The sequence below is a fragment of the Vulpes lagopus genome, chromosome 19 (assembly GCF_018345385.1).
Source record: "Vulpes lagopus strain Blue_001 chromosome 19, ASM1834538v1, whole genome shotgun sequence".
In the NCBI taxonomy this organism is placed as follows: Eukaryota; Metazoa; Chordata; class Mammalia; order Carnivora; family Canidae; genus Vulpes; species Vulpes lagopus.
Genome location: NC_054842.1, coordinates 3,835,991 through 3,849,820, shown reverse-complemented (window position 1 = coordinate 3,849,820; position 13,830 = coordinate 3,835,991). Strand labels below are relative to the sequence as shown.

Sequence of the window (13,830 nt, the reverse complement as noted above, 5' to 3'; positions counted from 1 at the left end):
GATCTATTCATTTATAACAACTCAGGTTGCTTCCATATCTTGGCTTATAATTATAAGTAAAACTGTAATAAACATGGGGTGCATATATCTTTTCAAGTCATTTTCATTTTCTTCAGATCAATACCCAGAAGTGAAATTGCTGGATCATGTGATAGTTCTATTTTTAATTTTTTGAGGAACCTCCACACTGTTTTCCACAGTGGCTTCACCACTTTACATTCCCACCAACAGTGTACAGGGGTTCTTTTTTCTCCACATCCTCACCAACACCAACACTCACATATCATTTCTTGTCTTTTTGATACAAACCATTCTGACAGATGTGAGGTGATATTTCATTGTGTTTTGTATCTGCATTTCCATGATGGTTAGAGATGTGAGCACCTTCTCATGTACATGTTGGCCGTATGTATGTCTTGGGAAGAATGTCTATTTAGATCATCTGCCCATTTTTTTAATTGGATTGTTTGGATCGATTTTGTGTTTTGAGTTGAATAAGTTCTTTTTATATTTTTGATATTAACTTTTTCACATATATAATTTACAAATATCTTCTACCATTCAGTAGATTGCCTTTCATTGTGTTGTTTCTGCTATTGAGTTGAATAAGTTCTTTTTATATTTTTGATATTAACTTTTTCACATATATAATTTACAAATATCTTCTACCATTCAGTAGATTGCCTTTCATTGTGTTGTTTCCTTTGCTATGCAGAAGCTTTTTAGTTTGATGTAGTCCTACTCGGTTTTTTTGCTCTTGTTGCCTTTTTTGCTTATTTTTGCTGTTGATGTCAAATCCAAAAAATCATTGTTAAGACCATTGTCAGGAAGCCTCTTGACTGTATTTTTTTTTCTAGGAGTTTTTATGGTTTCAAATCTTACATTCACATCTTTAATCCATTTTCATTGTTTTTGTTTGTGGTATAGTTGCCTTTTTTGCTTATTTTTGCTGTTGATGTCAAATCCAAAAAATCATTGTTAAGACCATTGTCAGGAAGCCTCTTGACTGTATTTTTTTTCTAGGAGTTTTTACGGTTTCAAATCTTACATTCACATCTTTAATCCATTTTCATTGTTTTTGTTTGTGGTATAAATAGTCGTCCAATTTCATTCTTTAAACGTGGCTTTCCAGTTTTCCCAGCACTACTTATTGAAGAGACGGTTGTTTCTACATTGTATATTCTTGGCTCCTTTGTTGTAAATTAATCGACCATGTATGCATGGGTATATTTGGGCTATCTAGTCTGTTCCATTGATCATGTGTCTTTTTTTATGCTGATGCCATACTGTTCTGATTACCATATCTTTGTAATATAATTTGAATTCTATTGAGCTCCTTATATTCTCAGTACAACCTTTGTACTGAGCTTAATGTTTTCTGACAGGTGCTTTGTTCCAATTTATAAGTTTTTTTTCTCATTCTTTAAGGCATAGTTTGATGAACCAAGCACCTTTTATAAAGTCAAATATGTCAGTCTTTTCTTTCCTGGCTAGAGTTTTTTCCCAAGACATACATACAGCCAACATGTACATGAGAAGGTGCTCACATCTCTAACCATCATGGAAATGCAGATACAAAACACAATGAAATATCACCTCACATCTGTCAGAATGGTTTGTATCAAAAAGACAAGAAATGATATGTGAGTGTTGGTGTTGGTGAGGATGTGGAGAAAAAAGAACCCCTGTACACTGTTGGTGGGAATGTAAAGTGGTGAAGCCACTGTGGAAAACAGTGTGGAGGTTCCTCAAAAAATTAAAAATAGAACTATCATATGATCCAGCAATTTCACTTCTGGGTATTGATCTGAAGAAAATGAAAATGACTTGAAAAGATATATGCACCCCATGTTTACTACAGTTTTACTTATAATAGCCAAGATATGGAAGCAACCTGAGCTGTTATAAATGAATGGATAAAGAAAATGTGGTGTATATACATAGGGCAGTATTATTCAGCCATAAAAAAAGGGAAATCTTGCCATTTGCAATAACATGTATGACTTACCTTGAGGACAGATATATTCGTGTGTATTTTCTTCTAAAAGTTTAAAAATTTTGTTTTTGATATTTCAGTTTCTAATCACTCTGGTGTGGGTCTTTATTTATGAGATAGAATCATTTTTATTTTCTTTTCCTTGTGGATTATCAATTTTTTTCAGAATCATTTGTTAAATGGTCCTTCCTTTACTCAGAAGAATATCATTACCCCATCATATATTCTGCTCTTTAATAGATATATAGTCTTTATTCTCTTCCATTCATTAATTTTCTGTGTGCCAGTACACACAGAAGACATCTGTATTTTTGAGTAACTAGGGCCTTTAAATTTATTTCTCATTGTTTTTATCTGATTTTGGAATTAATTTAAGTATGTAGAATTGAGTTGTGGAGTATTCAGTCTTTTCCTGCTCTCTGAAATAGCCCGTGTGTTTTGGTTTAATTGTTCTTTTAAAGTTTGATAGAACTAAAATTCTAAAATTGTCTGAGCCTGCAATTTTCTCTGTGGGTAGGTTTTTAACTAATTTGATATGAGTAGGATTCTTCAAGCTTTCTATTTTTTCTTGAGTCACTTTGGTAATTTCATTTCTCTAGGAATTTGTCCATTTTGTCTGGGTTTTAAAATTTGTTGTCTTGGTAGTTTTTTTTTTCCTTAAAGGATATTCTACCCCACTGTGTCTTATTTTATTTATTTATTATTCAAATATTAACATACATTAGTACTATATTAGTTTCAGGTATACAATATAATTCGACAATCCTATATGTTTCTCTGCTTATCAAGATAAGTGTACTCTTCATTTCCTTTCTTTTACCCATGACCCCACATCCCTCCTCTCTGGCAACCACCAGTTTTTTCTCTGTATTTGAGTCTGGTTTTTTGTTTGTCTCTTTTTTCTTTGTTTGTCCTTTTATTTCTTAAATTACACATGTGAGTGAAATCATATATTTGTCTTTCTCTGACTTATTTCACTTAGTATTTACCCTCTCTGTCCATCCATATTGTTATAACTAGCATTCCTTTTTATGGCTGAATAATATTCCAGTGTGTGTGTGTGTGTGTGTGTGTGTGTGTGTGTGTACATACACATTCTTTATCCATTCATCTATCAATGGATACTTAGGTTACTTACATACTTTGGCTATTGTAAATAATGCTGCAGTAAACATAGGAGTGTATATATGTTTTCAAGTTAGTGTTTTTTTTTTTTAGATTTTATTTATTTATTCATGAGAGACACAGAGACTGAGAAGCAGAGATATAGGCAGAGGGAGAAGCAGGCTCCATGCAGGGAGCCTGATGTGGGACTCCATCCTGGAACTCCAGGACCACGCCCTGAGCTGAAGGCAAACACTCAACCACTGAGCCACCCAGACATCCCTCAAGTTAGTGTTTTAATTTTCTTTAAGTCGATACCCAGTAGTGGAATTACTGGATCATATGGCAATTCTATTTTTAATTTTTTGAGGAACCACCATAACGTTTTCCACAGTGTCTGCACCAGTCTGCATTCCCAGCTATAGTGCATTGAGGGTTCATTTTTCTCTGCATCCTCACCAACATTTGTTGTTTGTGTTTTTTTATTTTAGCCAGTTTTGATAGTTTTATTTTTATTTTTTAACTCTGAAGTATGTGCTGTCATGTACTTATTTTCATTTGAAATATCATTAATTTATGTTTAAGTGCTCACCCCATTTTTTAAAGTCAATTTTACTGAAAATTTACCTATTTTGTCAGTGCTTTTAAAGAACACCTTTTGGTTCTTCTTCTTATTATTTGGTTCTTCTTATTATAGTTGTTACTATTATTATTTTGGCTTTAAAATAAATTTATTTTCTCACAGTTCTGGAGGCTAGAAGTGCAAGAACGGGGTGTCAGCATGGTTGGTTTCTTCAAAGACATCTTTCCTTGGCTTCGTAGATGGCCATCTTTTCCCTGTGTCCTCACATGATCTTCCTTCTATAGCTGTCTGTGTTTTAATCTCTTATTATGAGGAGATAAGTCATACTGGATTAGAGCCCGCTCTAATGACTTCATTTTACTTTAATTATATCTTTAAATATCTTGTCTCCATATGCAGTCACTCTGAGGCACTTGGGTTTAAGACTTTAATATTTGAATTTTGGGAGTATCTGGTTCAATTCATAGCCATGCACATTAGCATATGTGTATGTATTTGTAAACGTGTACTTATCTGTACACATATATGTATTGGGTGGGTATGCTTGTGTGTATATATGAATGTATATGTGAACATGTGCCTGTGTGTATGTATGTGTCTTGTGTGGGTGGGTATATGAGTGTATATGTGTGTGAGAATATTCCAAGCAGAGGAAACAGCACTTGAAAAAATTATACTGTATTTGGGGAATCTTGCACAATTTAGTTTCCTTCTACTCTTGGCTCATGTGTATATTTATTTGCACTTAGTTGGAAGTGCATGGAATATAATCATTTTCCTCTGAGCTTTCCTCTACCTAACATTTTATGATTACCCTCCCCTATTAGCACATAATCTTCATAATTACCACTTCAGTGGCTGCTTAATATTCCATAGAGTGCATAAGGAATGATTTACTTAACCTTTTTATTGCTTTTTTTATAACTGTAGATAAAGTTCAAATAACCACTTTACATTTTTTCTTCTTTTGTTAAACTGTTTCATGACAGCTTCCTGAAGTGGAATTACTGATCAAAGAAAGAGAACATTTTACAGCTTATGACAAAACCATTGCTTTCCAAAGGTTGTAACAAATTTTCTTATTGAAATATATTTGACATATTACATTGTGTTAGTTTAAAATATACAACACGTTTGATTTGGTAGTTTATATATTGCAGTGTGATTGTCATTATAGTTTTAGCTAGCACCTCTATCACATAATGTAATTATCAGTTCTTTTTCGTGGTGGGAATAATTAAGATCTGGTCTCTTAGCAGGTTTGATTTTATACTACAATATTGTTGCTTATTATCATTATAGATCTCCAGGACTCATTTATCTACTAGTTACAAATTTGTACCCTGAAACAACCTCTTTCATTCCCCTACCTCTTACCCCTGGTAATTATTTTACTCTTTGTTTTTATGAGTTCAATAAGTGATATCATATGATATTTGTCTTTTTCTGTCTGACTTATCTCAGCATAATGTCCTCAGCATCCATCTATGTTGTTGCAAATGGCAGGATTTCCTTCTTTTTCATGGGTAACTAATACACATACACATACATACACACACACACACACACCATCTTCTTTATCCATCCATCAGTTGATGGTCATTCAGGTTGTTTCCATATCTTGGCTGTTGTGAATAATGCTGCAATAAACATGGGAGTACATGTATCTCTTCAGTATCCTGTTTTCATTTTCTTTCGTTATATGCCCAGAGTTGGAATTCCTAGATCATATGGTAGTTCTATTCCCAATTTTTTCAGGAGCCTCCATGTCATATCCCATCCAAATCACAACCGTTTCTCCCTTCTCCAGAAGTAACCACTATTTTGATTTTTATAGTTATTATTGTATTTCATTTTTAGATTTATCATCCAAATGTACATCCTTAGACATTATATAGTTTGTTGTCTTGCCTACTAAAAATTAAAAATCTTTTTAAGTCTGATAATTAACAGGTCCCCTGTTCATCTCTTTCTGTTCCATACATATGCTGTTAAAAGAATTTGGGTTATTTGACTTTCAGAAGTTCCCACAGTCAGATTTTGCTAACTGCATCCTCATGGTACAATTTCAGCATGTTTCCTTTATCAACTATATTTATTGGAAATTGATAGCTGGCTCCAGAGGCTTGATCAGACTCAGGTTCTCCCTTTGGTAAGATTTTTATGTGATATTCTTTCATCAGAGGTCACAATATGTCTGGTTTTCTTTTTTAAAATTTTTTTTAAAATTTTTTTTTTTTATTTATTTATGATAGTCACAGAGAGAGAGAGGCAGAGGCACAGGCAGAGGGAGAAGCGGGCTCCATGCACCGGGAGCCCGATGTGGGATTCGATCCCGGGTCTCCAGGATCGCGCCCTGGGCCAAAGGCAGGCGCCAAACCGCTGCGCCACCCAGGGATCCCCTGGTTTTCTTTTTTAATGGGGGATGTTAGCATCTATAGATGCTTATTGCTTAGATCATTTGACATATTGGAGCTGCAAATTGATATTCTGATTCTTTTTTCATTTATTTGTTAGCATACTTCTATAAAGACCTATTTATCTTCATTTCTACTTGATTATAAAGTATTACAGTTTACATTAAAAAGTAGGATAAATGCCTCATTCTTTCTGTTTATTTGCCAGCTTTTGGAAGTGAGGTATGGGAAGGTGTGACATTTGGAAAACAAAATATTTGCATAGTTTCAAATAATCTTCCACAGAAATCTTTATTTCTTTTAAAAGATTTTTTAATTTATTTATTCATGAGAAACACAGAGAGAAAGAGAGGCAGAGACACAGGTAGAGGGAGAAGCAGGCTTCATGCAGGGAGCCCAATGCAGGACGCAATCCTGCGACCCCAGGATCATGCCCTGGGCCGAAGGCAGATGCTCAACCACTGAGCCACCCAGGCATCCCAAAAATCTATTAATTAAGGGAAAAATAGTAATTTTATAATGAGGCAATCAGGTAGACATAATTTTAATCAAATAATCACAATTAACATCACCAATAACAGGACAAATGGACACCATGTGCCTCCTGATGTGATGAACAAGAGGACCACAATATTATTTCTGTGACATTCCTGACAGAAATTAATAACTTGAATCTAATTGTGAGGAAATATTGGACACACAGAGGGAAATCCAATAAAGTAACTGGCTTATATGCTTCAAAAATATCAAAATAAAAAAAAAAAGAAAGAAAGGTTGAGTGTTCTAGATTCAAAGAGACTAAGGAAAGAAGACAGCTAACTGTAATATGTGGCCCTGTGGCCAGAAGAAAAATGTTTTTCTTTTGTTTTAAGGCCGTTAATGGCATAGTTGGCACACTTTGAATAAAATCTATAGACTAAATGATAGTACTCTGTTACTGTCCTTATTTTGATAACTGTGCTGTGTCTTTGAACAAGAATGTCCTTGTTATTAGGAGATACTTGAGTATTTAGAGGCAAATGAACATCATGTTTGAAGCTTACTCTCAAATATTTCAGAGACAATTACATATATGTATGTATATATGATATTTGTTAAAAGATAGGCTGAGGTATATTAAAAATTGTAAGAGTTTATCTGAGCAAGATTCCGTTGGATTGGGGTGGGGGAGTGCTGAACCAGGAGTAGCTGAGAGTGCTCTACCAGTCAGAGCCAGGGGAAAGGCTTTCAGAGAGAAGGTGGAAAAGCAAAGACAAGAAGTGATCTAATTGGATATATCTTAAAACCTCATTTGCCCTTTGTGATTGGTTGTCCTTAGTGTTCTGATTTTGTAATTTTGGGGCATTTAAAAGCTTAGATTTTTAGTTGCTTAAGTAGGCTGCCACAGCATCAGAGTCAGTCTAATAGCCTCCCTGTTTAATTAATGTAACATATTTTATAACATTATATATATTTTCTCCATATACATATATGTGTATGTATATGTGTGTGTTTGTGTGTGTGTGTGTATGTATATATATATATATGTATATGTAGAAAAAGAATGAGAAACTTTCCTGTAAGTTTGAAACTTTCAAACTTCTATAAGTTTGCAACTTTCAAATAAGTCTGAAATTACTTAAAAATTAGTTGGTTTCTTACGATCTTCTGAAGGGGACTTAGATTTTTTTTACAAGTATTATAAATGTATTAATTTAAACTTGTTTAATGGTTTTCAACTCATTGCTATTATTACTTTTATTGAAATTCAGATGATCTTATCTTTGACTCCTCAGTCCTTTTACATGACCCTAGTAGTTTTGATAGTTGCCTTCTTGACACATATACAGATGTATTAGATTTATCTCATATATTCCCTGCCCTAGACCTGGAATCAGCCATTTTTTGAAGAAGCATTGGTTTCTTTTTATGGGAAAGGATATTTCAGGACCACAGTCTGGTTACTAGAGGTATATCTAGGCCTTTTCAAAATAGTGAACATATATAGAGAGATGAGAAACTCATGATTTCATACTGATATATCTGATGCAAATTCAGGATTTTAAGTTATCACTTCATCAGTCTGAACATCTGTATCTCCTTTCTTTCATACTAATAATCCTGGTTCTGACATAGGAGATTATAGAATTAGAGTATTCCTATATTCGCTCATTTGCTTTATTCACAACACAGACACTATAGCCTCAGAATAACAATACTAATATAGTTTTTATCAGGGTAATTACTGAAAACGTGAATTTTTTGCATATGTTCTCTCTTTCTCCTCACTCCTGCTTTCAAATGACTGTACTAAATCTACATTGTCAGGTGTATAGCCATCATATATTGTACCCCCTCCTTTTAAACTCTCATTTGAGCTTATGAATAATGCTCACACTAGTCTCTATTTGATGTCTATGTAGTCATTTTGTTGTCTGGTGCTTGTTCTCCAGAAGATTCATTCTTTAGGAAGAGTTCATGGGAACAGTATTCTCTAAGGTCTTGTATGTGGATACCAGTTTGTGCCCTTTATACTTGAAAACCAGTTTTGCTGGATATAAACGTCATTCTTTACATTTTCTTTTCCTGATTATCTTAAATGTTATTTCATTTGCTTCTACCATAAAGCTTTGTATATGTAGTTAGAAAAGGGAAGAATATTTTATTTATTTTTAAAGATTTTATTTATTTATTCATGAGAGACACAGAGAGATAAAGAGCCAGGAACACAGACAGAGGGAGAAGCAGGCTCCATGCAGGGAGCCCAACGTGGGACTCGATCCTAGGTCTCCAGGATCACACCCTGGCTGAAGGCGGCACTAAACTGCTGAGCCACCCGGGCTGCCCAGAAGAATACTTTAATAGCCTATTCATCTAATGGTGGATATTTTGATTTGACATCTAAACTTAATAGGTGACAGTTTCTTAAAGAGTAGTTGCAAATGGAATTTAAAAACTATGGCAATCAACTTTTATACTGTACAAAGGTAAACTCCATTTGTCTTTATAATTTGAATAGATCTTTTCCTTATTCAGCATGCATTTTGAAACATTAGTTTATCATTTGGAAAATATCAAGATTTGGGACACTGACAGGGTCACCTGTGTGGCTCAGTTGATCCTTGCACTCTTGATTTCAGCTTCGGTCCTATTCTCAGGGTCATGAGAGCCTCACATCAGCTCTGCACTCAGCTTGGAGTCTGCTTGAGATTCTCTGGCACCTTCACCCTCTGCCCTGCCCCTGCTTGCTCATGTGCATGTTCTTTTTTTCTCTCTCTCTCCATAAATAAGTAAATAAAATCTTTATTTAAAATAAAAGATCTGGGGGTGCCTGAGTGGCTCACTCGATTAAATGTTTGTCATTAGCTCAGGTCGTGATCCCAGGGTACTGGGATGGAATCCCTCATCTGGCTCCCTGCTCAGTGGGAGCCTTCTTCTCCATATCCCTCTGCCCCTCCCCCTGCTTGTGCTCACTCTCTCTCTCTCTCTCTCTCTCTCTCTCTCAAATAAGTAAATAAAAATCTTAAAAGAGAAAAAATATTTGGGACACTGACAATTCAGAGTAGGCAGTACAAGTTTTTAAAAATTCTAATTTTTAATCAAAAGCTTGAATTTTATCATTGGCACAATTTTCCTTGAAGTGGCAGGCTCACTTCATTTTTTAGAAAATGTCTTTATGTACTTTAGTCTGAATTACCATAATATATGTCAGTTGTTTTTTTCATGTTAAAATATTTCATTAAGAAAAAATGACTTAGGGGCAGCCCCGGTAGCTCAGCAGTTTAGCGAAAAAGAAAAAATGACTAGTTGAAAAAAAGTGACTAGTTTACAGCTCAAACAATTGATTTTTCCCTAAGACACCATTTGAAACTTTTTCTTTTGGCTCTTTTCAGTTTATTGCATGGAAGAGTTACAGCAGAGCCCAAATGGTTTCATTATATAAGCTGTGAGGTTTTTAAACTTGTGACAAGGGAAAGTAAGGAAATTCTACTCATTGCCTGGAAATCCTCACTTAAGCTTCAGAGAGCCAAAGGCACTTTTTTAAACCTATGAAGCTTCAACTGGTCGTCCTTAGCCAATCCTGTCTCTTTGAGGAACTGGCCTATGTTCTTGTGCTGGTGACCCTTTAGCTAAATTCTCCATATCCTGAATGCTCAATTACAGTACCATTGCAGGCAAATTTCTTCTTAAATGCCTTCTCTAGCTTTTTATTGTAATCATCCTTGATACTTTGGACAGTAGTAAGGGTCTTCCTCCCACTTCTCTGTTGAATTCTTAAATGGATATAATCCTCAGTGCCAGCAAGAAGCAGATAACCGCTTTCACTTGCATCAGCAAAGTGGGGGTGGAAAGAGTGGAGGTTCTTGATAGTGGACATACAGTATGATTCCTTTTTCTTTGTGGGAGAAGGTGGCAGCAGGGCAGTGGTTGGGTGAGGTGTTGTGCAGTGAGGGGGCTCAGTAGAGGAGGCTGCTGAGTCCTCAATGACTCAGTGATTGGGATCAAAAACTGTTTGAAACCTTTTATGTGTACTTACCATTTTGTCACACAGAAATTCAAAAGATGTGTGCTCAAAAGTCAAGATTCAATAAAAAAAATCATTTGTTTCTGCTTTGTCCAGGACATTCTTAAGTGAAACTTTTGGGGTTTTATTATTATTACTTTTAAAGATTTTATTTATTTATTCATGAGAGACAGATAGAGGCAGAGACGAGGCAGAGGGAGAAGCAGGCTCCCTACAGGGAGCCTGATGTGGGACTCAATCCCAGGACCCCGGGATCACGCCCTGAGCCAAAGGCAGATGCTCAACCACTATCACCCAGGTACCCCCCATTATTATTATTATTATTAAACACTGAGGGCCTGGCATTGAAAGCCAAAATGACTCTAAGTACAGTTCATCCCACTGCCTTTATTTGTGCTAAGGAACCACCAATTTTACCTACCATTTCTTTTGCACCATCAATGGAAGTATTAATACAGAAAAGGTAAATAACATCTTCATATTGAGAATACTTTTGACCTGTGGAATCCTTAAAGGAGTCTGAGATGATTGTCATGGGTCTCTGAAACTGAACATACTTTGAGGGGTGCTGTCTTTTTTTTTTCCTGTTAAAATTCTTTCTTTTTCCTTTTTGGTAAAAAATTGAGGTATAAAGACACAATATCCTAGTAATTTCAGGTATACATCATGGTAATTCGGTATTTTTATACTTTAGGAAATGATCCCCACTATAAGTCTAGTTACCATCTGTCCAAAGTTGTTATGATAATTTTTACATTTGTAAAGTTATTACAATTAATTGCATTTCACTTATGAATTGCTGAATATCTCTTTGTGCCTTATTTGGCATCTATATATTTTCTTTAGTGAATTGTCTGTTCAAATATTTTGTGCATTTTAAATTAGGTTGTGGGGCACTTAGGTGGCTCAATAAGTTGAGCATCTGACTCTTGGTTTTGGCTCAGGTCATGGTCTCAGGGTCATGATCTCAGGATTGTGAGATTGAGTTCCACATCTGGCTCCACACTCAGCACAGAGTCAGCTTGGGATTCTCTCTTTCCCTCTCCCTCTCCCTTTTCTTCTCTCTTCTCCTGGCTGGCACAGACTGCTCTCTCTTTCTCTAAAATAAATAAATAAGTTAGATTGTTTGTTTCTTAAGTTTTGAAAATTTTCATATATATTGGGGATACTAATCCTTTATCAGATATATGTTTTGCAAATATTCTCTCCCAGTCTGTGGTTGATCTTTTCATTTTCTTAACAGTGTTGTTTTGTTCATGTAGTTTTGTTTTAAATGTTTTTTTTGTATTGCTTTTGCTATGTAGTTGTTGTTTTTGAGGATTTGTAACAATTCAATTTTTTTTTTTAATTTTTTATTTATTTATGATAGTCACAGAGAGAGAGAGAGAGGCAGAGACACAGGCGGAGGGAGAAGCAGGCTCCATGCCCCGGGAGCCTGATGTGGGATTCGATCCCGGGTCTCCAGGATCGCGCCCTGGGCCAAGGGCAGGCGCCAAACCGCTGCGCCACCCAGGGATCCCGATTTGTAACAATTCAAAAGCTATATCCCTACCATCTTCCCAGAATCCCCCATATATTATTTAGAAGTTTCTTAATTTCCAAATATATAATAATTTTAACTTTACCCTTTTTTATTTACATCATACTAGATTTCTTTATGGTTAGAGAACATGGTCTGTATTTTTCAACATTTGTTTTATGTGTGCATTAAAAGAATATGTGCTTTGTCAGATGTTAGAATGTCATATAGGTGGATTAGCTTAAGATTGTTTAAGTGGTCTAACCTTTGTTGATTTTTGCCTCCTTGACCTGTCAGTAACAAAGAGAAATATGTCAAAATGTACAATTGTAATGGTTATTTGTATAATTCTCCATGTAATTCTGTCAGTTTGTTGCTTTACATCTTTTGAGGCAGTATTATTACACAGAGATGCATTTTTAAATTGTTACATTCTCATGGTGAAGTAAATATTTTATTGTTATATAGCTGTTATCTCCATTCACATTTATATTTTTATCTTGACATTTGTCTTGTCTAATAATAATAGCATGACTGTGCTTTGTTTTGGTTAACATTTATCTGCCGTATATTTTTAAATCCTTTTGAAAAATTTTTATGTTACACAATTTTAGGGGAAAAGTACTGATGACGCATAATATTAATGACACATGGTAATCTATAGTAAAATTTAGATAATTGCATGGAGGAGCATGCTGGGAAATTCCTGTGTGCAAGTGACACATATCATGGCCTCACATTTAACTTGATAATAATCCAGCCACATAGCCCCACCTGACTGCTGTAAAAGAAGCAGACTCAGCTAGCTGTTCTCTAAAATCCACATAGCCCTATTCTTCCTGGGCACATAATTAGGCATGTATGCCTAGGAAAAGAGAAAAACATGACACTTTGTGAGCAGCTAGCTACTTATGCCATAGTCTGCCTTTCTGGTTACCAGATTACCATATTAGTGATCTTTATTTCCACAGAGAACACACCTCATCCCCAAGAGATGAACCAATCCCATCCATTCACTGCATCCAGCTCCAAGTGTAGGATCTCTGGCTAATATACAGTCCTCTCCATCATATCTACATGTGTTGCTTCATGATTTTGTTACCTTTTTCCAACTACTGCCCCTCTCCTTGTTCAGGATCAGGGACAGGGTGACTGCAATAAACAAAATTTGAGAAGGGGAGGATTGCAAGACACAGTAGTTACTGTTCTATAGCAACGATGGGATTCTGCTAGGCCAGCATTAAGAAGTCCCCCTTGTGCTGGCAGTAGGGGAAGTTCCTACTCTGTTTTCTGTGAAGAATTCTTTTGCCACTGGTTTTGGTGACCTTAACTCCAACCTCTGGAAGGTTTTTCGTCTTCCATAACTCTCCCGAAGTGGGATATCTTGGGGTCTCTTCCTGTCTCACAGTCATTTCTTACCTGTGCAGCTTTGGAGACCTGAGGATGAGTTTATAATTGGGATATTTTAGGCCAAGATCTTGGATGGACTTGACAGAATTTAAGAAGTCCCTAGTCTTCTGATTTGATTCTAGTTAGTTCGCTGTGCCTTAACCCACCCACAGATATTTCCTAGACTACAGCCTCAGGACTCCTGTATTTTACTTTTTGCCTCTGTGCTTCTCTTTCTCAGTGGTATCTGCAACAATAAAACAATAATAGGCTTGGAAAGAAAGGAAGCAACTTTAATCTAGTCTTTGCTACAGGGCT

General features: G+C 35.6%; 1 protein-coding gene and 1 pseudogene across 5 annotated transcripts in view; one reads left to right on the top strand and one right to left on the bottom strand.

Moving 5' to 3' along the window:
• FBXL2 (F-box and leucine rich repeat protein 2) overlaps positions 1-13,830 on the top strand; it is a 108,327-nt gene that overhangs the window by 28,195 nt on the left and 66,302 nt on the right. For 3 of the 5 annotated variants that reach the window (XM_041733774.1, XM_041733770.1, XM_041733771.1), the window contains exon 4: positions 4,673-4,746. The exons of the other annotated variants lie outside the window; for them this stretch is intronic. In XM_041733774.1, the coding sequence (XP_041589708.1) occupies positions 4,673-4,746 (74 nt within the window). The remainder of the gene's footprint in view (positions 1-4,672; positions 4,747-13,830) is intronic. 5 annotated transcript variants of the gene reach the window in all.
• Positions 9,595-10,734, bottom strand: LOC121478643 (annotated as a pseudogene).